This window comes from Homalodisca vitripennis, chromosome 5 (assembly GCF_021130785.1).
Source record: "Homalodisca vitripennis isolate AUS2020 chromosome 5, UT_GWSS_2.1, whole genome shotgun sequence".
NCBI lineage: Eukaryota > Metazoa > Arthropoda > Insecta > Hemiptera > Cicadellidae > Homalodisca > Homalodisca vitripennis.
Window position 1 is genome coordinate 170,118,054 of NC_060211.1, and position 25,266 is coordinate 170,143,319.

The 25,266-nt window shown below is 32.3% G+C and overlaps 1 protein-coding gene across 2 annotated transcripts in view; it reads left to right on the top strand.

Moving 5' to 3' along the window:
- Nucleotides 1-25,266, top strand: part of LOC124363142 (hydroxyacyl-coenzyme A dehydrogenase, mitochondrial-like) — a 32,537-nt gene that overhangs the window by 856 nt on the left and 6,415 nt on the right. Inside the window, exons 1-7 of one of the 2 annotated variants that reach the window (XM_046818283.1) lie at nucleotides 4,977-5,047; nucleotides 10,331-10,494; nucleotides 11,836-11,952; nucleotides 12,671-12,829; nucleotides 16,676-16,813; nucleotides 17,907-18,069; nucleotides 19,022-19,138. In XM_046818283.1, the coding sequence (XP_046674239.1) occupies nucleotides 10,378-10,494; nucleotides 11,836-11,952; nucleotides 12,671-12,829; nucleotides 16,676-16,813; nucleotides 17,907-18,069; nucleotides 19,022-19,138 (811 nt within the window). In that variant the 5' untranslated portion in view covers nucleotides 4,977-5,047; nucleotides 10,331-10,377. Of the gene's footprint in view, nucleotides 1-4,976; nucleotides 5,048-10,330; nucleotides 10,495-11,835; nucleotides 11,953-12,670; nucleotides 12,830-16,675; nucleotides 16,814-17,906; nucleotides 18,070-19,021; nucleotides 19,139-25,266 lie in introns of those variants that run through there. The other variant, XM_046818282.1, reaches the window with a different exon arrangement.

The window sequence follows — 25,266 nt, forward strand, 5'->3', positions numbered from 1 at the left end:
CTCAAAAACGTACGAGCCAATGTTGATAACACTTTCTTTACACATTCACTACATGGTCTAGTATACTAAAATACAAGCCTCATTCTTAGGCCACGCCTATTTCCGGAGCCACATCGATTTTACAGGCCAAGTGCTGACACAAACCAATCTATGGACAGCCATATCTCAAAAACGTACGAGCCAATTTTGATAAAACTTTCTGTACACATTCACTACATGGTCTACTATAGTAAATAATAAGCCTCATTCTTAGGCCACGCCTATTTCCGGAGTCACAATAACTTTATAGGCCAAGTGTTGACAAAAACCAATCTATGGACAGCCATATCTCAAAAACGTACGAGCCAATTTTGATAAAACTTTCTGTACACATTCACTACATGGTCTACTATAGTAAATAATAAGCCTCATTCATAGGCCACGCCTATTTCCGGAGCCACATCGATTTTACAAGCCTAGTGCTGACAAACACCAATCTATGGACAGCCATATCCCAAAAACGTACGAGCCAATTTTGATAACACTTTCTGTACACATTCACTACATGGTCTAGTATACTAAAATACAAGCCTCATTCTTAGGCCACGCCTATTTCCGGAGCCACAATAACTTTATAGGCCAAGTGCTGACAAAAACCAATCTATGGACAGCCATATCTCAAAAACGTACGAGCCAATTTTGATAAAACTTTCTGTACACATCCACTACATGGTCTACTATACTAAAATACAAGCCTCATTCTTAGGCCACGCCTATTTCCGGAGCCACAATAACTTTATAGGCCAAGTGCTGACAAAAACCAATCTATGGACAGCCATATCACAAAAACGCACGAGCCAATTTTGATAAAACTTTCTGTACACATTCACTACATGGTCTAGTATACTTAAATACAAGCCTCATTCTTAGGCCACGCCTATTTCCGGAGCCACATCGATTTTACAAGCCTAGTGCTGACAAACACCAATCTATGGACAGCCATATCTCAAAAACGTACGAGCCAATTTTGATAAAACTTTCTGTACACATTCACTACATGGTCTAGTATACTAAAATACAAGCCTCATTCTTAGGCCACGCCTATTTCCGGAGCCACATCGATTTTTACAGGCCAAGTGCTGACAAAAACCAATCTATGGACAGCCATATCTCAAAAACGTACGAGCCAATTTTGATAACACTTTCTGTACACATTCACTACATGGTCTAGTATACTAAAATACAAGCCTCATTCTTAGGCCGCGCCTATTTCCGGAGACACATCGATTTTACAGGCCAAGTGCTGACAAAAACTAATCTATCTAGGTTATGTGCTAAAAAGTCTAATCTATTAAATCAACACACCTGGAAAATCGTAGAGCATATTTAGGTTAATCCTCGCATACATATTGTAGCCACTTTATACATTCTTACATTCATACTTTACATTCATTTGAAGTAACTGTAAGATAAACTTACTTGTAGGTAAACACTTTTTAACACTACTTTAACACACTAACTTTTACTTTTACTTTAACACACTACTTTTACACTTTTTAAACACTACACTAAACAACTATTCCATACGGTTTCTTCTGCCAGTTTTCATTATAATATATTGAATGTGCAGAATAAATTGCATTTAACCTACGCCAGGGACGGTTCACTGCTAAATGCCGGAGCTACCGAACCACTGTCCACTAGCGTTGAGACGGTATTTCAGTAATCAGTACTTTGTAACAGTTACTTTTCTACAGTATCTGTAACGGTTACTGAGAACTAAAAATACAGACAACAGGTACTTTGTATCTAGTACTCTGTTACAAGGTACAAATATTTTCTCGTACGGATTACTTTACTAGTCCTGAATACTCATAAACTGTGTTTAATTAAATAAACAGTGTTTATTAGGGAATATACTCAGTATTTTCAGCGTTAAAAATACTGATTTAAAGTCTTCTAGTATTTAAAACGTTACAAATATGAAATACTGATTTAGAGTTCTAGTATTTAAAACGTGAACAGTAAGGAAATAATGCTGGTTTCAAGTATCCAGTGTTTTTTCACTCAGTATCGCCGAGTAACTTGATTTATTATGTAATACATTAAATGATAAATTCAAGAATATTATCATAGCCGGAGATTTTAACATCAATGTTTTGAACAAAGACAGTACATATAGGAATTTTATATATAGTATAAATACAGAATAGCGTCAACTATTACATTACAATATCCATTTAGTGACTACATAAATCATTAAATAAAGAAGTTTGCCTCAAAATGTTATGTAAATGACAACACTGATTTTACAATTTTGCTACTATTTATAATATGTCATATTAATTAATATATTGTTGGATGAGCTAAGTTACCTCATAATATTCTTTAAATGGGTATACTGATTTTTCAATTAAAAATGATTTTAACTTTGTTAAATATGCAAATTTGTGAAAATTAAGAAATAACAAGAATTTGGATCCTATAGCTGTGGGTTTTTTTTTATTAAAAAGTTCTAAGTTATGTATATTATCTTCATTTGATTTCACAAGCATGATAGTTTGAAAAATATATAGACCATATACGGTAAGGATTCTTAATTTAGAAAAATGCTGTTGGTAAGCGGTAATAATGGTTTGGAGATTAGCGGAAAAGACTGTTTAATGAGGGTAATTGGTAGGCTATATCATCAATTCCTGTTGAGAATTTGTTTTCAAAAGCCATTACAATCGTTTTAAAATTCTTTCATCAACCTCTTTAAATTTGAAAAAAATGAGGCTTGAGGCGGTTTTTCATGACCCGATTGATTAACAAAATCTTTCTGAATATTTGGAAGCACAACTCTATCAACAGCACTTAAAAATATCATAAAAAAATCATTAAATATATTTCCAACAAGAATTTGGTCTGATATGGATGTGCCATCCCGGAGTAATTGTATGTTATGAGTGATCTTGGTGCCATTGTTGATTTCAGATTTTATAACTTTCCAAGTTGATTTTGACTTATTTGTAGATTTCTTAATTTTACTGTCAAAAAACCTTTTTTTTGTCGTTGTTTATTTGAATTTTATTTTCAATTTTCAGTTGCTTAATTAATTGTTTTAAATCATTAGTTTTCCAAACCCTATATGTTTTCTCCAATTGCGCAATTTTTTTCCTTTTTAATTTTTACATAATCTGAAATCAAACTATTTAGGTTTTTCTCTTTTTCAACAGATATTAATTTAGGAACGCTAATTTAAAAAACATGAACAAATATTGAGTAAAAAAATTATACTTAGTTTCTACGCTAGCCTGGTAAACTTCTAACCAATTTTCACTAGCCAATAGCCTTAAAAATAAATCTGTGTTAGTTTTTGAAAACTTTCTACAATACCTTAAATTCACATAATAAAGAGTATTTTGTACACCAAGAATTTCAAATAATTGCCCATCATGGTCTGATATACATGTTATAAGGCCAGATGTTTTTAATTTCTCAGTTGTAATATTAGTGAGGAAGTTATCTATGCTGGTTTCTGACTCGGAGGTAACTCTAGTAGGAAAATTTACTTTATAAACTAAGTTATAAGAATTTAAAATACTAAAACAATTCCTATATGTACTGTCTTTGTTCCAAACATTTATGTTAAAATCTCCGGCTATGATAATATTCTTGAATTTATCATTTGATGTACATAACAAATCAAGTTACTCGGCGATACTGAGTACAAACACTGGATACTTGAAACCAGCATTATTTCCTTACTGTTCACGTTTTAAATACTAGAACTCTAAATCAGTATTTGATATTTGTAACGTTTTAAATACTAGAAGACTTTAAATCAGTATTTTTAACGCTGAAAATAGTGAGTATATTCCCTAATAAACACCGTTTATTTAATTAAACACAGTTTATGAGTACTTCTGTAAACAGCTGTAGTGATTCCTTTACATAAGAGTGGCCTAATTACCGACTGTAATAACTACAGACCAATCTCTTTACTTTCTACCTTTGCTAAAGTATTTGAAAAGTTAATGAAGAAAAAGCTAATTAAATTTCTAGAAAAAACTAATTTTTTCAGCAACAATCAATTTGGTTTTAGGAAAGGTTTAAATACTGAAGCAGCATTAAAAAGCTTCATAGATAATGTGTATACAGGAATAAATTCAGGGCAGAAAGTTAGTGGTTTATTTTTAGATATTAAAAAAGCGTTTGATACTGTAGATCACACAATTCTTTTACAAAAGTTATACGGATGTGGTATTCGGAGGAATATTTATTATTGGTTTGTTAGCTATTTAACAAAGAGAAAACAATGTGTCAAAATTAATAATTCTTTTAGTGACTTCGGGTTTATACAATGTGGCGTACCTCAAGGGTCAGTTTTAGGCCCCAGTTCTTGGCCTGTAAAATCGATATAGCTCCGGAAATAGGCGTGGCCTAAGAATGAGGCTTGTATTTTAGTATAGTAGACCATGTAGTGAATGTGTACAGAACGTTTTATCAAAATTGGCTCGTACGTTTTTGAGATATGGCTGTCCATAGATTGGTTTTTGTCAGCACTTGGCCTGTAAAGTTATTGTGGCTCCGGAAATAGGCGCGGCCTAAGAATGAGGCTTGTATTTTAGTATAGTAGACCGTGTAGTGAATGTGTATAGAAAGTTTTATCAAAATTGGTCGTACGTTTTTGAGATATGGCCATCTATAGATTGGTATTTGTCCAAAAATAGGAGAGGTCTAAAATGAGGGTAGTAATATAATACAGTAGACTATGTATTCAAAGTAATGTATTAAGTATAATCTATAGATATTTTTGTATTTGTTCTTTTTTTAAATTATAAAATTTAATTTTAATAATATAATTTAATCCTGAAGTGATTAAACTGGTTCAGGAACTAGGTTAGTTGTAGTTCAGGAACTAGGTCAGGAGTAGTTCATGAACCAGGTTAGGATTCAAGTCAGCGGATTAGTTCTTTTTATGGATGGAATCTATGGCCAGTTTCACACAGCTTGGATTGAGTCAATTGACTTCAGTGAACCCAGTAAAGTAGAGCCTTGTTTATGTTGTGTGGTTTTGTTAGAGGTTAGTTGTATTGAAGGGTAGTGTATGATTATTATAAATTCCATTTTTTAGTATCTTATGTCCATGGTATATTAGGCTATGTTCATGTCTCACAGGTTATTTAGTTCTTGATCAGATTCTTATGAACTTTAGGCATAGTGTTAGTTTTTCTATTCTTTTATTCTCTTTCAGTTGTTCATAATTAAATTATCATTGAAATTGGGGTGCAGTAAGAATCAAAACTAGGGAGGAGGAAGGCATGGTCGTTGAGTTATAACATTATTACCACAAATTTTGGTAGGGTACGATAAGCGGACCTGGTTTTTTATATACATTTTGATAATGATATTACTCAATTATAACTTTCGATATAACAAACCAATACTGATTTTGAACAATAACTAGATTGTATCAACTATAAACATGAAGTTTAAAAGTGGCATATTTGCGGACCTGCTTGCAGATCATCTGTGTAAGTATTTTTGCAGAAGAGAAGTACGGTTTTCTAGAAAAGATGATTCAACAACTTCTCAAAAACTTTAAATAATTGCAATACAGGAGAAAACATGTAAATAGTTACACATATTTCGTATTTCCTGTTATAAATGTTTTTATGTTATCATTTCATTATTATTTATGAGTTTTTCTTATTTCCAGTTTTAATAGTTTGTTTTATCGTTAGAGCTCATTTATTATTTATAAGATTATCACTGTGTGCGTTGTATTAGTTATTTAAATGTAAAATATGATTATGGCTGTAGATAAGTTGATATGATTTATAAACGTGTATTTGATAAATGAATATTAAGTATTGATGATTGTACTAATCTATATAAAAAAAACCGGGTCCGCTTATCATACTCTACTCCAAATTTTCTTCTTTCTGAGAAAAGAATGAAAAATTGTCCGAATTTAAAAAAAATTTTCCCAATCAAAAAACAAGGAACTTGGAGTTTTGGTTTTAGGTTGAGGGATTAACAAGGATGGATATTACGGTTGAACAATATGAATAGGCTGCCAACACAAAAAATACAGTAATGAAAACGTGCATAACCTACTATTTGATTGTCTGACCTACCTGAGAGTTGAATTGAATTGAATTGGAAATAACTTTATTCATAAAGTATACAGTGGTATACATTGAATGGCGTCATTAGAAAAAACTAAAAAACATATATATATACAGTATTGATAAAATATATGATAAAAGAACTAAGTTAATTATAGTTCAGCTAACCCATACAATGGTTTCTCTGTTAAATACAATTTTAGCTCTTTTTTAAATTCTTTAAAGTTGTCAATGGTTCTCAATTCCACAGGAAGCCTTGATAAAAATTTTGCACCTGCGCTTGATGTTTTTTTGTTAAAAACTTCAAGCCTATGGGAGTCAATGGCAATTTCGTTTCTATGTCTGGTAAAATATGTATGTCTGTCACCTAGTCTAGGAATTAAAACTATTATTACATAATTGTTTTACATGTAGTGTGGTATGAAACACATAAAGGCTGTAGACAGTCCATAATGCCCGAAGTTAGAAAAATGTTCGCGAACTGAAACATCAAAATTTAGATTCAACATGGTTCGTATAGCTCTTTTCTGAAGAAGAAGAATTCTATCTAAGTTCTGCTTTGATGTACCACCATAAATAGCAATACCAAAAGCGACAGATGATTCGACCAGTGCATAATAGAGTGCCTTTAATGTATTAATTGAACAAAATTTGGACATTTGGTAAATAGCATATATTCCTGAACTAACTTTACTTACTACATGGTCAATGTGAAGATTCCATGTCAAGTTTTCGTCTACAATTAGACCTAAAAATTTTGTGGAAGTTACTTTATTCAAAACTTTATTATTGATATTTATAACTGGATTAATGGGTTGTTTACTTTTCCCTGTTGAGAACATGATAAAATTGGTTTTACTTGCATTTAATAATAAATTATGGTTACTTAAATAATTTTTCATACCTGTTAGACTTAATATTGAATTATTTTCTAAATTATTTAATGATTTTTCACTAATCTTTAAACTAGCACTAGTTGACTAGCCTATTTGTGGGCTTGCTAAACAGCGTACATAAGGGCCAACTGGGCTAACCTAGCCATTGCTTTCTTATTTCATGTTTCCTCACCCTCCATGTTCCTTTTTAATTGTCTAGCACAAAAAATTGGGTTATATCTATTTTTCGTAGCATATTTAGGCTATACTGTAAGTTAGCGTAGCTATTATTTGGCTACATAAAAGTATCTACATCATATTAACATTTTTTGTAAGATATTTTAAATATTCAATATAGCCACACTGTAAGAAGTTCAGTTGTGAACACTAAAACATATAGAATTAAATTGGGTTCAGAAAAAAATCAATTTTTACGTTTATAAAAAATAAATGCAGAGTGGCAAATTATGTGTGTATCTATTTTTAGTTACTAATCAAAACAATAAAATTAACTTTCATGTAAATTAATGTTTTTCTTTCCTTTTTATTAAGTTAGCTGATGTAGAACACTGAGGAAGTTAGTGTTTTTCTTCAAAATTAAAAAAAAAAAAAAACCAAGAACTTAGAAGTAGACTCAACAGTCAGTGGCATCAGATTGCATTATAAAGTCATGAATATCACTTGATCTACACAGATCACCCATTCTGAAGTATTATAATCAACAGTGTATGATAAAATTTACACGATTTGAATAAACAAATTTTTAAACGGAGAACAAAACTATTTGTTAGCAAACAATAATCTACACTGCACACAAGTTAATAAAAAATTATAGGCTGTCTAGGAAAATCACACAGATTTGTAACGTAAAACAGAAATTAAGAAAATCAAATGCTAATAAACATTAAAACCCATTCATAGAGTTACAATTTTATTGAAGTATAATTTAAAGCTCTTGCCTTGGAATGATTAGGACACTTTGGCAGTTAACTAATCAGCACCAAACGGGTTGCCCAACATTTCCGGGGTTAATGGCAATGCTTTGCTTGGACTAATTTGACATTTTTATTATTATTACATGTGTTTGTTTTCTTATAGTAATATCATAACTTACTTTCTTTGGGTAGAAGAAACTTGTTCAAAACTTTTGTTTCAATCCATTCCTGATTTTCCTTGAATTTCCAATGCACGGTCATCAAACCAATTCTGTCAGTCTGCCCTTTCCTATTGTTTTTCTGAGCCAGATCTTTATCCCTTAAAGGGGTATGTATTGACAGATTGTTCAACTTTATTATGTTGGATGGGAATAACTTTAAAAATAAAGAGTAGCATTGTTGCAGGGTAAATTTGTAGCCTTCTCATAAATTGTAGCTTGTCAATATCATTTTATTTGCCTCCTAAGCCTTTCTTTTTTCACAGATTATACCACAAATCCAGTTCTGCAGACATATCACCCAGAACTCATCAAACTCAATAAAAGACTGCAATTTTTTCAAAATATTTGAAAGCCATTTTTTATTATTTGTGAAGGATTAAGATAAGTCTGAAGCAGGTGTATTTTCGTGAGAATCTAACATTCAAAGATACATTTAGGTAATCAAGATAAGGGATGATCAACAACTATTTTCAGTATATCTCCATGTATATGTATTTTTATATGTTATATTCTTTTTGTTACGGTTTGGGGTGGTTTGAAATTTTTCTAATATTTTAACTGTAAAATAAATTTTTTTATTAATACAAATATGAGCTTATATGTTTTGCAGATAAAAGGAATTTATTCTGAAAGTCTCTTTGTTAGAGGATATGGAATTAGTTCTTAAAATATATAGCCATTTCCGTGAACCTCTGCAAATCCCTTTTACAGTTAAACATCATGGACACTGTTGTTCATTTTTATTTTCATTTACTTTGAGCAAAAATACATGGCTTTAACAAGTTGACTTTGACAGACTCCAATTGCACAGTGGTCGACTACTTAAGATCGCAGTTTTAGCTATGTAATTGGAATTTTGCATGCAACTTCATTTTTACCTAGACAACATTGTGTTTAATGGTGGTGTACTAGTATTTATATCGCTGTAAGGAATTTAGCTGAACATGAGCATAGCCCAACTATTCACAGAATATTTCAAGAATGATTTCATCTGAAGATGTTAAATGTTGTAAGAAACTTAATTTCTACATGGACAAGATTTGAGTTCACTGATTGTGCATGTTCCTGCTTGGTTTTTGTATGAATATCGCTGAAACCTATCACTCAGGGGCTGGAAAATTCCTGTTTGTCTTCGGAATGTTTCTAGAATTAGACTTGAAATTTTGAAAGCAACTTCAGTGAAGCTTGTTATGGGCCATGCACGTGGTCTGGAATACTCCTACATTTTTTATGCAGATAGCAGCACACTATGAAACTGATTATTTATAAGCTTTATGTAAACCTGTTAGTTAAGCTGAAAATTTAATCAATAGATATTGTAGCTGAAATGCAAATTAAAAGTTAAATCATTGGTTACAGGATTCTCGAAGAACAACAATAATAATAACATATCCAGATTCCTATTTTTTTTTTTTTCTAAACAATAATTGTTAGTTTTTGAAAATGTTTTGTTTTGTTTTACATTTTATATTTGTGAAAGGTTTACATTAATTGTAAATGGTAAAATAAAGTTCTGTAGTATTTTATATAGATTAACAAAATATTTGTCTTTTTCATATATTTGGTAACAATGTTTTTTGAAAAATAGATAACTTTTAAAAATGAGAACTCTAGATTCCCTCTAAAAGGGAAGTCGTGGAAGTACTCAACATAGCTGTTTATTTTTACTGGACAAATCAACAAAACAAATTTAACATGAAACAGATTTGTTTAGTACAGGTTTTTTTGCTAATTGTACATTTTTAATATTAATATATTTCTGCATAACATTTTTAATAAATGGATGATATTAACATCGCCTTTTTTGCTTGTGAGGGTAACCACCAGTGGAATACATTTAAAATAAGTCTAGTCATTAGTTCAATATGTAGCAGAACAAATTGATGTTTGAACTTTGATAATAGCTCAAGATAGTGAACTGAACGTTTTTATTCTAAACAAACATTGAACCTTAGTATTTGAAATGTTATTATCAGTCAGTGTTAACTGAGAATATTCTTATCATGGAATAAGTCACGGATTTATTAATCATTTTAATCAAATTAATAGTAATATTAAGTGCAGCTACTGTACAATTTTGACAAACAATCATAATGAAAAACTCAAATATGAGGAAGTGGAAGTACTCTAATTACTCACTTTTAACTTTGAACATTGAACTCTATCTTGTTATCTCATGATTACATGTTTAATTTTTGTTTCAGAATTTCTTCCACTGGGATTTTAAACACATCTAACCAGAGTTTGTGCCATGGCTCTCCAATTTTCCACTTGTGTGCGAAGATTTTCTAAATCTGCTGCCTTTTCTGCAGCCATAAACAATGTTACAGTTATTGGAGGAGGGCTTATGGGATCTGGTATTGCACAGGTATTTGGTTTTATGTTAGACTTTAAGATTATATCATTTAGAACATCAGTAGTGTATTTCAACCTAATTACATTCTCACCTCAGATGTTTATTTACAAATACATATATCATCAATACAACAGTTTTTAGCAATTTATATTTATGCTAAAAATACATCATCCCTGAAATATGTGGTCACCCATAGATTTCTAGGCGCTTTGAGTATTTTTTGAAGTCATAACTCAAAAACTAGTTAAGGTGTAAAAAAGACAAATTGCTGACATCTGTGTTTTCTTATTTATTACAACGTACAAATTAATATTTCTTTTTTTCAAATTATTATAAGCATACAAAACAATTAAATACCACATTTTTTTAAATGTCAGCAAATATTTTTATACAAGTAAAATAACTATCTCTTCTTAAAATATTTTTTAAATGTCTATTTACACACAAGACAGTATACATAATGGCATAAAGTACAGTTTTATTGAAGTTTGAAACTTTTTAGTAAGAACAGACGAAAATAAACAAACCATGCAAGCTGTCATATGTTACTTTTTAAACAAGCTCATATAATACAGCATGTGTATTCTAGTGGAGAGTTGTGTTACTAACAACACAATAATAGACATTACAGAGTGAGTGTAGTCTGTTAAGTTAGTGTTTACGTAGTACACTAATGTTAAAATATCAATTACGTGATCCTCATTCTTTGGGAGTTTCAGCGTTCCATGAAATTATGGGATCCTCACTGAAAAGTACTAAACATGTAAAAATATATTTATGTTATAAAATACTAGTTTTATGTGTATTTAAGTCTTAGGACATTTGCCGTCATTCAGTGTTACAAAAAAAATCAGTAACACTACGGTTCGAGATCGGCAATCTGATCTTTTACCCAGATGAATAACTAACCTAACATAATTACAGTATAAGTTTTTTTGCTACCATCATGTTTGCGGCCATTTACTATTGGCCTCCGGTCAGTTCTATGTGGTTGGTCAGTGAGTGCAGACCTATTGTGACCTGTATTCTGCAGTTCAGTTTAAAAAATTAGTATTGTGTTTTTGTTTCTATTAAATGCATGTTTTAGAGTTAGTGTACATAGGATTGACACACAACATGGTTGTGATTCCTGAACATTCTGGTATGATTTGTTTATTTTAACCTGAAAACATTATTTTTTTATCACTAAACTGTGGCAAATGTCCTAAAAAATATCCTGTTTCCTTCACGACTTCGATCATAAAAAACAAACAATTTAAGCCTTAGTTTTATTAAAACCTATTATATTGATCTTTAAGATCAGTGAACTTATACAGAGAAAACCCTCTTTAATACAATTTAACTTTGTCCTAGGTGGCAGCACAGGCCGGCAACAAAGTAACCCTAGTAGAGGTAAATGATGCTGCCTTGCAGAAGGCCACGAGTGGTATCGAAAACAGCCTCAAGAGGGTTGCTAAAAAGATCTACAAAGTAAGTTATTTTATAGTTTCTTAAAACATGTTATATGTTTTACTAAAGTGCCACATTTTATTTGAATTTGATTTTTTTTATAGGTCTCTGAAATAAGTTGAATTGATGACTATATAGCAGTTATTGAAATATTTCTAACCTTAAAACCTTTATGTGATTATGCACACCAATTTTGTTATAATTTTACCTTGAATAAATGTTATGTTAAAACAATACGTACTGTAATTTTCAAATAGACATATTTTATATTGGTAGGAAGGATATTTTGATGTATCAGACCATCAATATACTTATACTTGTTTTTATAATGTTATATTATAACTTATCAAACACTTACCTAATTTTTTTAATGTCCAGTTTTGTGGAGGTAAGTAATGTAGTAGGAAGATTGCCCACTCTTGCCAAACAGTGTAACCAATGTTTACTCATGAAGATGGAAGTGTACTTGTGGAGTAGGTGGTTTTTTTAAACATATCACACAGTTATGGTGATAATATGTTTTGTTAGTAGAAAAATATATCTATTGTTTTAAGTTTCATAAAATAATATTATATATGTTATATTGTTTAAATTCAATTCATACTAATATATGCCTAATATGTTAAGAAATTCATACAATATGTGACTAAAGACAAATAGGATGATCACAAATTTGTGATCAAGTAATTTAGTAATTTTTTTTGTAATTTGTTTATTACTAATGTTTACTTGTTTTTAGGAAAAACCAGCAGAAGCAGAAAACTTTATCAAGGATATAACAAGTAGGATTACATACACCAAGGACTTGCCCGCTTCTGTCAAACAGAGTGATCTTGTATTAGAAGCTATTGTTGAAAAAATGGCAGTCAAACACGAGCTCTTCTCGAAAATTGATCCGGTTGGTAAACATTTTAAAATAGTTTGTATTGTTTTAGGTTAATCAGTTTGCGTTTTCAACAAATATTTGTATAGTTTAAAAAACACTTACACCACAAATGTAGGTTCCATCCATTTATATTTACATTTATCTTTGTGGTAAAAGAATCCTACAATTTTCATACAGCAAAATTACTTTTACAGCTAAATACAAGACGTATTAACTTTTTATAGTTTCCAATTTACGGGACAGAGCAATTTTAAGTGAAATCCCAATATTATGTTATTAGGCAGTATAACAAGCTGCATTAGAACTTTTAAGTTTTCATATAAATTTGAAGCCTTCAAAAAATAAGTCTTATAATACTCCAAAAAACCTATGTTTTATTCTCTTGATGAATATTTTGAAAACATAAAATATATTTATACTTATTAGAGTTAAATTTGGAATCTTAATAATTTATTGTAAATATAGACTATTTTACTTTAATGTATCTAACTGATCTACAATCATGTTTGTACTCTTTTAATCCATTGTCACATAGTTTTTAATAACACTTTTACCACATAGAAATTTCAATTTTGTTCGTGATTTGGCTGCTTTCACAAGCAAATTGCAAAAGCTTGAGTACTATCGGACATATAGACATGAAATTTCACCAAATTACTCTGTAAGTTATAAGTGAACAGCAATAAAAGAAAAAGCAGTAATTTTAGACAACTTTGCCAACCAAAGATTAAATTTAACCATTTGAGTGCTGCTGCATCAGCATATCAGAGGCGATGTAAAAATGTCATAAATTGCCGGCATTGATTGGCTCGACAATCTGTATTTAGACAATATTTAATACAGTACACAGTTATATCAGTGTAAACATACAGCTGTATGTGATATGTTGCAATTTATTGATTAACCCATTGAGGAAGCAATTAACGTAGCCTCTCTAGGACTGAATGTTTGAATTAATTTTGGCAAAAATGCATGTGTGTACTAAAATATTAATAGAATGAGTTTGGTTACAGATAAATTATTACATTTTTCAGTACATTTTAGTCTTATTTGGTTGCTCTACAATAGTGTTTATTGCTTTCTCCAAATAATTTTTGTTTTATTTTTTTAGTATATATTAAAAAAAAATTAGTGGAAAAAACAAAAAATCAAAAGCAACTGTCAATATTTTATTACTTATATGTTTATCTGTTTGCTTCAATAATTTTTTATTCAAAACAGCACAATGTTTTTTTACATGGAAACCCAGTTTTTATTGGATTAACTAATTATAAGGCATAATTACAAAACAATTAAAATTCACTTTCATTTTTCACTTTTTGATGATTTTATTACAAGCTCCTGAATTAGTTGTCTGGGAGATGAGATAAAAGTGTTTGTTACATTCAATTGTTATTATTAAAATGATAATTAAAATAAACTACTTACATTACATACAATGATCATTCATTTACTTTTTATAATTCTTTTTTGTGTCAGTCTTTGAGCATCTTTGATATCTCAATATCACTGTCCAAGTATCTGTCTACTTCTGAAGTACAAAAATTGTCTTGTTCCAAGAGGTAGCGGAAGAACTGAAAACTCATTCAACAACTATAAACAGTTAAACACTAAACATTGAAAAACATGATACATATAACCCCCCTCATATAACTTTTCCAAAAGAATTTTGTGATCTACTGTGTCAAATGCCTTTTTTATGAATTCGTCAAATGCGAATGATGCATTTGGCTAGTAGCACTGTGTACTATGTTCCATAACTGTGTTTTGATGTAAAAACAATCATAAAACAGTGTAATTCATATTTAATTTATTATTGTAATTTGTCAAAATTGATATTTGGATGTTTCCATAGCAATGAGCTATTGTTGACATTAGTTTACTTTGGAAAAATATAATATTGTAAAAGAATCTAAATATATAATACATTATATGGACAACTTTGAATGAAACTCAAAAGCTTATAAAAAAAGTTACAACAAATTTTGTACTAACACATATCCTGGAGCTGGCAGCTAAAAATCCTGTAATGGCTATATTTGACTATATTAATTAGGCTATATGTGTTCTATTTATAAGCACTTATTCTAAATTATCTCTACTCTTATAACTTGATTTTAAATGTTATAACAAATTAATCATTTGATGATGTCATGACGTTTAATTTTGAACGACTGCCAACTCCAGGGTTAAAATTATTGTATTTTATTTTTATCAGACAAAATTTGTTGTATATTCTTAACCCTTCTCACGCGGAATTTATCTTTCAATTTTGACTCATAACGCGTAATTAACTTTAAATTTTTTGTACATTTTACCAACTCTAATTTTTTTTTTAGTTAGTAGTGGCTATTAGGAATAAAAAATAATACAGTATCACAAAATAATCAGACACATATTTTTTAACAAATTTTCAAATTTTACGAAAAATTGAAAAAACAACCTTTTTAATTGAATTTCTAAAAATATTTTCAACAAATAAAGTAATAACAGCAAAATAAAAAGATAATATAATGCTAAATACAACAGGAACACGAACAGTAAATAAGGAAATATGGCAAAACAGCGTTAAACACTAAAATATGCCGTGCCGGGATATATCTGTTTACCGCGTAATGGTCGTCGCAGACTGAGGCTAAATCACGCCACGTGGGACAAAGCCACACCCTCCCACCACTGCGACGCGCCAATGAGGTTCAAACTGTAACATCTGCTTTTCGGAACAAGTATTCAACACTCCCTTGAACCTAGCGGATTCCACGGCAACTACAATTTATTAAATAACACAAAATAGACTTTGAAGGATATACCGTTTGCCGCGTGGGAAGGGTTAATTATATTGGCAAAAAAAATGATGAAAATCTGTCAAGTTGTTATTAAACAACAATTTTTTCTGAAAAGCTTACAAGTATACAACAATTAGGCTACCAATTAAGTAGGAACATAGCAATATAGATATGTCACTCAAATAATAATACTGTATATGATGGATAAGGTTAAGAAGAGTTCATCTGTTCAGTACTGCTATCTAACAGGTAACAATATAGCTAAGCAGTCACGTTTCATAACAAGATTGTAGTACCACTTAATCTGGCATTTAATTAACACTCATCGTAGCATGCCTAAGAGTGGTGTAATTGACAATGCATGTTTGTCCAATATTAGTATTATTTCAGTACTTTGGTAAATATGGAGGCCATGATTATGTCCCTATCTACTACTTGTTATTACGGGATAGAATTAGGTAAATATATATGTACATATTATAAATAGGACTAAAGTTAAATTTATCCTTTATGAGTACTTACGTGATCTGAGCTTGGATTTGGGTACTATCTCAAAGGATGTTACTTTTGCCAGAAGTGCAGGGTGGCGCCACTGAAGGACGTACTGACAGCCAGGGGCATTTACGAACAGTACTTTTCCGATATCTGACAATGTTGGAGGATCTGTCATATGATCTGAGGTCGGGAAAGTAATGATCAGAAATGCCCCTGGTCACCAGTGCGGGGGTCGGTTTTGCACCTCCTGCACTTCTGGTCTGAAAAAACATCCCTCAAGATAGTACCCAAATTCAAGCTCAGATCATGTGAGCACCTGTAAATGTTAACTTCTTATCCACTTCAGGGCACTGTATAATAGTGGCCTCCATTTAACACTAAAGTACCATTATTTCAAGTGTTTTGTGCAATAAAGATCTCCATTGTAATTTGATTTGATAATCAGTCTTGAGATAGCATTCAAGAGTTAATCAAGTACTTCCCATTGATGTGAAAATATGAGATAGATGATGTGTACTATGACTTGCTACCATAAAGTGTTAACTTTTTTCACTTACAATACATCATATTGTTTTAGATTGCTCCAGAAAGTACAATATTTGCTTCAAACACGTCATCTTTGTCTATTGGGGAAATAGCTTCTGTGACTAAACGGAAAGACAGGTTTGCTGGACTGCATTTCTTCAACCCTGTTCCGGTCATGAAACTATTGGAGGTAAGCATCTGACCAGAGTATCTTCAGTAGGGTAATTCTGATGTTGTCCATTACATTTTCATAAGTGCTTAAAGACAATAAATATTTCTTGATTCTTGAATGTAAGTGCAGAACCAACAAAGCTGTTATGTTGTGAGCACTGAATATGAAAACTATTTATGTGATAGTTTACGAATATTTGATATTTGAATGTGTTCTATTACCATTAATAAAACTCTTATTATACTATTATATCGATGGTCTGTCTGTTAGAAACATTACATGTTCAATTTTGTAGCCGGTCGACTTTCTTGAAATCGATAGTTGTTTACCGTTTCAACCGTTTGTTTGAATTAGAAGCCGTTTTAGATAGCGTTGCTGCATGATGCATTCTGTCTTCTAAGTTTAGTAACATTATGGAGAAAATACTCAATGAAAGTGATAATGAAGTGAGAGATAGTAACTTTGATGATATTTTGAGTGAAAGTATTAGAGAAAGTGGTGATGAAGAAATTCAAGAAAATGATGTGACCAGGCAACTTGGGAGTGGGCAAGGGAAGAAAATGGTCCATATAATTTTATTTTTGGTGGTAGATCTATTGTATAGATCCAATATGTGAGTAACTTAAACTGTAAGGTAATATAATACAATTTTAACATGTCATATGGTTGCTAAATATTTTTAATGACCCTAATCACCCACACAATGATTTGCATCGAAAAATCCGTACTGAGGGTAAAAATATTTATATTTTAATTGGTAGCCAATGGGTTAAAATGATGGGCAGTTCTAATGATTAAAAATTCCTAAATGCTTTTTTTAGTCTTCATTTAAATAATTAATAAAGGACTCATCAGGAACAAGACATTTATAAATGGTTTACTTGTAAAAAGCATGCATGCACAGGAAGAATTACTGTATTATGCATTCACTAATAATTTCCTCTCGTCAAGGTATAGATGAGAGAGAGATCAAGAGTTGCATATATTGTTTGAAACTCTTTGCTTCTCTTCCCTGATAAAGGTAGAACCCAACGAGTTTATCTGTGCCAATGATGTTTAGAAGATTTTTGCATCTGCATCTGTCATAAGGTATATTGACTGTGTGATTCAGGTGATCAGGATCCCAGAAACATCAGATGAGACCTATACGAAGCTGATGGAATGGGGGAAGCAGATAGGCAAGGTGACAATAACGTGCAAGGACACTCCAGGATTTGTTGTCAACAGACTGCTGGTGCCCCTCATGTGTGAAGCCGTCAGGATGATGGAAAGAGGTAAAATTCCTAGCTTCAACATAAGATCACTTTAGTGTGAAAGAACTGCTTCTAATAGGGTTAGAAGTTCAAAACGTAAAACTCAACTGATGAGGTTTAAATATGCTTTGTAACATATCAACTATGAAGTTACGCATGAAGCCACATAACTGGTAGTAAATATATCATTTGGTTGGAAAGACTCAAAAAATCCTTTTTATCTGAGAAAATAAGTTTTTTTGTATCTATTTCATATCTTTTTACTAGCAAAAAAGTAAGGTTTAAATTTTTTATTTATCCTGAATAATACTTAGTCACATAATAATTCTATTACAAACAGTTTAATTCTGTTTTTCAAATTTGTCTCACATGGAATGTAGAAGTATATCTCCATCTCTACTTTGATTGTTCAAAATCACATAAGTAATAATTTCATTGTTGTAATTGTTTGAAAATAGAACCAATTAAAATACAACAAAAATATATTCAGATTTCACAATGATTTCTTTCTTTTCTTTAATCCATTGCATAACAACTCACTAAACACGGATTATTTTAGAAACTTGACAAGAAATCTGAACATTCAACATAGCATAGACGTAAGCAAGGAATTAGGAAGCAACAAAGCTCATTGATGGGATATAACAGGAGTGAAGCGGCTAACAATGTCAGTTTTGAGTTTCTTGACAGTCACAAATCAATACATTTATGCTTTCCTACACCTTTGTGAGTTACAATGTACACAATAAAGTAAAATAAGACAATACAGATATACCTGTTTGCCGCATTTACCACAATTCCAATGGTACGAAAATATCTGTATGCCACGCTTCAACGGTTAAAACCAAGTTTCTGAATCATATATGTGATATTAAATTCTTATGTAAGTTAAAATAGCACAAGTAAATATTGATTTTATGAATTGTGACTTTGATTTGATTCATTGTAAGTTAATGTTTGAATTGTGATGTAGGGGATGCTTCTGCCAGAGATATTGATATCGCCATGAAGCTAGGTGCTGGCCACCCAATGGGACCGTTCGAACTGGCCGACTATGTGGGACACGACACAACAAACTCTATAGTTACTGGTGAGAATAATCAAAATGTTTTAAAGAGCTCTTCAACAGTGGACTGTAAACACTCTTGTCCATTTTTCATAGTCGATTATAGCTATATTTTATCATTCATTGGTTGGGTTGGATAACGCACTCCATTTTTATGAAACAACTGTAAAAATGACTCTGGATGAAAAAGTTGAGACGTTTCATAGGCCAGAACCATTTAAGCCTAAAAACCCTGGTCTTCTACCTTGAACGCTTCCCTCCATTCCCCTGTGAGGAAATAGCTCATGGCACTTTTTGTCGTTAAATCTGGACGTAGAACAATTTCCAAAAAGAAAATTTTCCTCAACGCGTATCATGTCCGAGATCCACAAACTCCTCGGGGCCACCATCTTGAATTGTGACAACGTACTGAACGTCAGTCACCTTACACGTCTGTACTAGTTAGGGCAAAAAGTGTAATCAATCTGCAAGTATTAGGCTAACTTACTGACCGTTGTATCCCTTTATTTCATAAACATATTTCCTTTTTGTAAAGTTTGTTATTGACGATGGATGGTTTGTAAGGTTAACATGATTATATACATTTGCAATTGTTATATGCCATAACAATGGAAACACAATGCTTCGAGAACTGGTGTATGCCATTTTCTTCAGTTGTAAGATCTTATAAGGTTAAACTTGTGGAAAAAGAAAAAAGAAAATCAATTCCAATAGCAGTCAGACTGATCTGAAACCACCATTTGAAGTATAAAGAAACCAACATAATTTTCTGGTGACGGGTCTTTTACACTACTAATCGTTGACTCAACGACCCTTTCTGAGAAAATAACAAATAAGACAGGGTCATTTAGTCTACAGGTCGTTGAGACAACGACCCCATTTTGATATTTAAGATTTTCTACATAGGTTCGTTGTGACAACGACCCAGTAAAATGAATGAAAAGGGTCAATTACTCAACTGGGTTCGTAGCAACAACGCCACTTTTTGCCAGTTTAGTTTAATATTTCAAAAGATGGGTCGTTGTCTCAACGACCCTAAATTATATTAAATGCTTATATTGAAAGAACCAGGTCTTTTACTCAACCATTCTTTGTGTCAACGGACCAAAATGGAGAAATGTATAAGCAATGTGAAGAAGGGTCGTAGCGACAACAACCCATTTTTAACTCAATGGATAAAATATAGTAAGAGGGTCGTTGAGACAACGACCTACTTTTAACTGTTCAGAGGTTCTTTTAGTCTACTAGGGTCTTTGTGTCAACTGCGTGCAGCCGGACATTGTGGTGAGATGTTACTGCGCACCAGTCGTACGGCGCTGAATGTTGCGCTCGTATTGATGTAGCGTACATTATTCTCTTGCCACTATAAATTTACAAATGTAATAATTTGTTTTGTATTCATTTAAAATTATATTAATATAAACCCCTTTTACCGGATACAGATATACTTTATAAGCAGTAATGATAAGACATTACCAAGTAAGAGTGATAAAAATGGAATGCAAATAAATATTAAAAATGGAAATTGTAACGATAAATAGCAATTCTAAATATCAAGAATATAGATCAAATTAATAATAGTAGATAAAAACCTGGAATAACAAAAACCTTGTTTCTTTTATTTATGGTTGGTAGTTGTTAAAATAGCCATATATATATATATATATATATATATATATATATATATATATAAACAAATAAATATATATACACACATATATATATGTATATATATATATATATATATATATATATATATATATATATATATATTACATACATTTTTGGTCTGTAGTGGTTATGGATTCTGGGGGTTGTGATCGTGAAAATCCTAAATATCTCCCGGAGATTCCAGCATAAGGTAAATTGCAACTGTTTATTATTACATGCACCTAAAAGTTTCCTTACCACCATTTTGTATTCTATTATTTTGTATCAAATGTTTGGTCAAATTTTCAAACATTTGTATCTGGTTTGAAAATTTTTAAATTTTGAAATAAAGTTTACTGTGCTGTTGGTAGAACACTTTTGCAAAAAGAGTTACGGGACAATGTTTATATGCGGCTTGATAAAAATACAAATACAATTTATAGGGAGATAAGAACTTCCCAAAATAAAAGCATTGCCTTATTATTTACAAAGATAATTATATTAATCTTTTAAATGTACATAAGTTTTCGAGTTTTATATAACTTCGTTACAAAAATACTTTCTGAATGGCAGTTGAATTGAAATATGGCGATATTCAGAGATACACTGACATTGCGAGTGACATTGGGAGTACTCAAAATAATTTAGTATATTGAAGGTAAAGGTTAGCAACTTGTAAAGGCGTGCCTTTGATCCGATTGTTTGCTTTATATGAGGAAATATTAATAAACTATCAGAAACACTCTACAACTAATGATATAATGCTCGGTGGCTCACACTGGATTTAAAATTGTAACATAAAAATCTAAAAATACAGACTGAAGGTCGTTCGGACTAGCGTGCGTTCGGATTACTGTGGACACGGATTCAAAGTGGACAGTTATTGAACGTTTAAAATGTTGATTGTGGGTGACACCATAGTGTGTACTGGCTAGCGATAGTACTAAAGATTATTTAGCAAGCAATTGGTATAAAGGTGCTAAAATTAACAGGATAGTCAACTTCTTAATTTTTTATTGTTGACATCAGTAACTATGGTTATGGAAAGTGAAACATAATTTCATTCAAAATTTAAAGTCAGACCAAGCTACTGTAAAATTTTCAAAACTGCACTTCAATAATCATCATTTTAAATAAAAACAGTGGATCAATGTATTATCAAGTAAAATTTCATGCCTACAACTTTAAATCTTGTTTAAACAAGAATGTCATTCTCAATAGTCATAATCTTCAGTAGGAAACAAAACTATGATTAAATCCGTACCGGCTGCCACAATGCCTTCCAAGGACCAAGTCATCAGTGGGAACAGAAGTTTTGAAGGATAAAATTCTCCGAATCCTTGTCGGTGACCAGGATATCTTCCTAAGTACCTGAAACCGTAAGTTTAAATAAACGTTTTCTGAAAACTAATAGTTGAATATTTTGCTAGCTGTCTGGATTTCATTACAAGAACCTAAACTCAAAAGTATGAAAATTTTAGTGGAAGAAAATAGTTGTGATGGATTGTCACAGCAAAATTCCTTGTCGACGGTCTAGATCTCAAGCCTGGACCTGAAATTCTCCGAGGCGGAACAACCCTGATGGACTGCTACAGCAAAATTCCTTGTCGACAGTCTAGATGTCAAGTCTGGACTTGAAATTCTCCGAGGCGGAACAACTCTGATGGACTGCCACAGCAAAATTCCTTGTCGACAGTCTAGATGTCAAGTCTGGACCTGAAATTCTCCGAGGCGGAACAACTCTGATGGACTACTACAGCAAAATTCCTTGTCGGCGGTCTAGATGTCAAGCCTGGACCTGAAATTCTCCGGGGCGGAACAACTCTGATGGACTGCCACAGCAAAATTCCTTGCCGACGGTCTAGATGTCAAGCCTGGACCTGAAATTCTCCGAGGCGGAACAACCCTGATGGACTGCTACAGCAAAATTCCTTGTCGACAGTCTAGATGTCAAGTCTGGACTTGAAATTCTCCGAGACGGAACAACTCTGATGGACTGCCACAGCAAAATTCCTTGCCGACGGTCTAGATGTCAAGCCTGGACCTGAAATTCTCCGAGGCGGAACAACCCTGATGGACTGCTACAGCAAAATTCCTTGTCGACAGTCTAGATGTCAAGTCTGGACTTGAAATTCTCCGAGGCGGAACAACCCTGATGGACTGCTACAGCAAAATTCCTTGTCGACAGTCTAGATGTCAAGTCTGGACTTGAAATTCTCCGAGGCGGAACAACTCTGATGGACTGCCACAGCAAAATTCCTTGCCGACGGTCTAGATGTCAAGCCTGGACCTGAAATTCTCCGAGGCGGAACAACCCTGATGGACTGCTACAGCAAAATTCCTTGTCGACAGTCTAGATGTCAAGTCTGGACTTGAAATTCTCCGAGGCGGAACAACTCTGATGGACTGCCACAGCAAAATTCCTTGCCGACGGTCTAGATGTCAAGCCTGGACCTGAAATTCTCCGAGGCAGAACAACCCTGATGGACTGCTACAGCAAAATTCCTTGTCGACAGTCTAGATGTCAAGTCTGGACTTGAAATTCTCCGAGGCGGAACAACTCTGATGGACTGCCACAGCAAAATTCCTTGTCGACAGTCTAGATGTCAAGTCTGGACCTGAAATTCTCCGAGGCGGAACAACTCTGATGGACTGCCACAGCAAAATTCCTTGTCGGCGGTCTAGATGTCAAGCCTGGACCTGAAATTCTCCGAGGCGGAACAACTCTGAAGGACTGCCACAGCAAAATTCCTTGTCGGCGGTCTAGATGTCAAGCCTGGACCTGAAATTCTCCGAGGCGGAACAACTCTGAAGGACTGCCACAGCAAAATTCCTTGTCGGCGGTCTAGATGTCAAGCCTGGACCTGAAATTCTCCGAGGCAGAACAACTCTGATGGACTGCCACAGCAAAATTCCTTGTCGGCGGTCTAGATGTCAAGCCTGGACCTAAAATTCTCCGAGGCGGAACCACTCTGATGGATTTCCACTGCAAAATTCCTTGTCGACCACAATTTCTTATCAAAGATCTAGATGAGTAGCCTGGACATTAAAGATCTCAGTGGAAGAAATCAAATTTTACGGATTGCAACAACACAGTTCCCTGTCAACGGTCGAGATGGCAAGCCATGACCTGAAATTACTAGTTGAAGAAAATAATTCTTATAAATAGAAATACCGCCATTCCTTCTTATTGGCTTGAATGCCATTGTAGGATCTGACATTCTCTTGAATTTATGAATTGATCCAACTTACAGTAGTTACAAATTCTATAACAGCTTAGTAGTCTCAGGTACTGTCTGTACTTGGGGGGGTGGCGGAGGGTCAATTGTGAAATAAAGTTGTAAATGAATATGAAAATATTTCTTTTTATTTCAATGAACGATAAAAATCCTTAGTAATAGTTTAAAAAGATAACACACTATTGTGAATGAGCTGGTTTTAATGTTCAATAAAACTTACAAAACATTCTTATTCTGGCTGCATTTCACAAAGCTAAAATAGGCTGCATCTTATAATTTTGTCTTTTAGGAGACTTAAAAAACTCTATTGCACTTAAAGAAATACTGTAAAATATATAATCTCCTTTTCACCTATAACAAAATTATGCAGTGTTCAATAATATTTATCGTCACTGTGTTAAATAGAAGAAAATAAAAGAACCATTTTTCACTTTTATATTTCAGGGGATTTAATACCGTCTTCAGGAAGTTTTAAATTAAGTTAATACAAATCTATAAAACGTAAACAAGAATCATGAAATGATAAATTTAAACACAGTGCATAACATTTGATAAAGTCCAGCTGACGTAAAATTTTTCTTATTTAATCTTGTTCGAACAGTTGATTTTTAGAAAGGATGGAATAAAACTTTTAATTTTTGACAAATTTTTAATCTTTAACAATAATTTAAATTTATGTCTTTAAAAATTTGTATTAAATTTAGACCAAATGGGTTTTTTTGTCTTCAACATGATTTAATGAGTTTGCTCTACGTGCTTTAGTTTTAATCTGTTGTAATTTTCATCAGGGAATGGTGGTAGTTGGTGTATTCCTTTTAATGTAAAACACTCTTGTTTATGTTCTAGAGCATGTCTTGCTAATGGTTTTTCTTTATTTTTATGGAATATATCAAACCTATGCCCTGTCATACGGATTCATAAATGGTTAGATGTTTGGCCAATGTATTGTATGGAGCATTACTTGCAATTTATTTGGTATATTAGATTTTTAGAATTACAGTCATTGTTGTCAATTATAGGATGGCTTTATATGAAAAATATATATCAAAGGGAGATGTTGCGGCAAGCCAATCAACCTTTTCACCAAAACTACTTCCTTTTAATATTAGTATTTTTAAATAATTTGTTTAACTATTTTGCTACCAGGCAACTTATTTATAGAAAGGTGTGTCTCTGATGTTAAATTTCCAAAATATACATGTACGTATATTTTATATACGTAAACTCGAGACCGGTTGCAATAAAACTATTGCATTGTCTGCT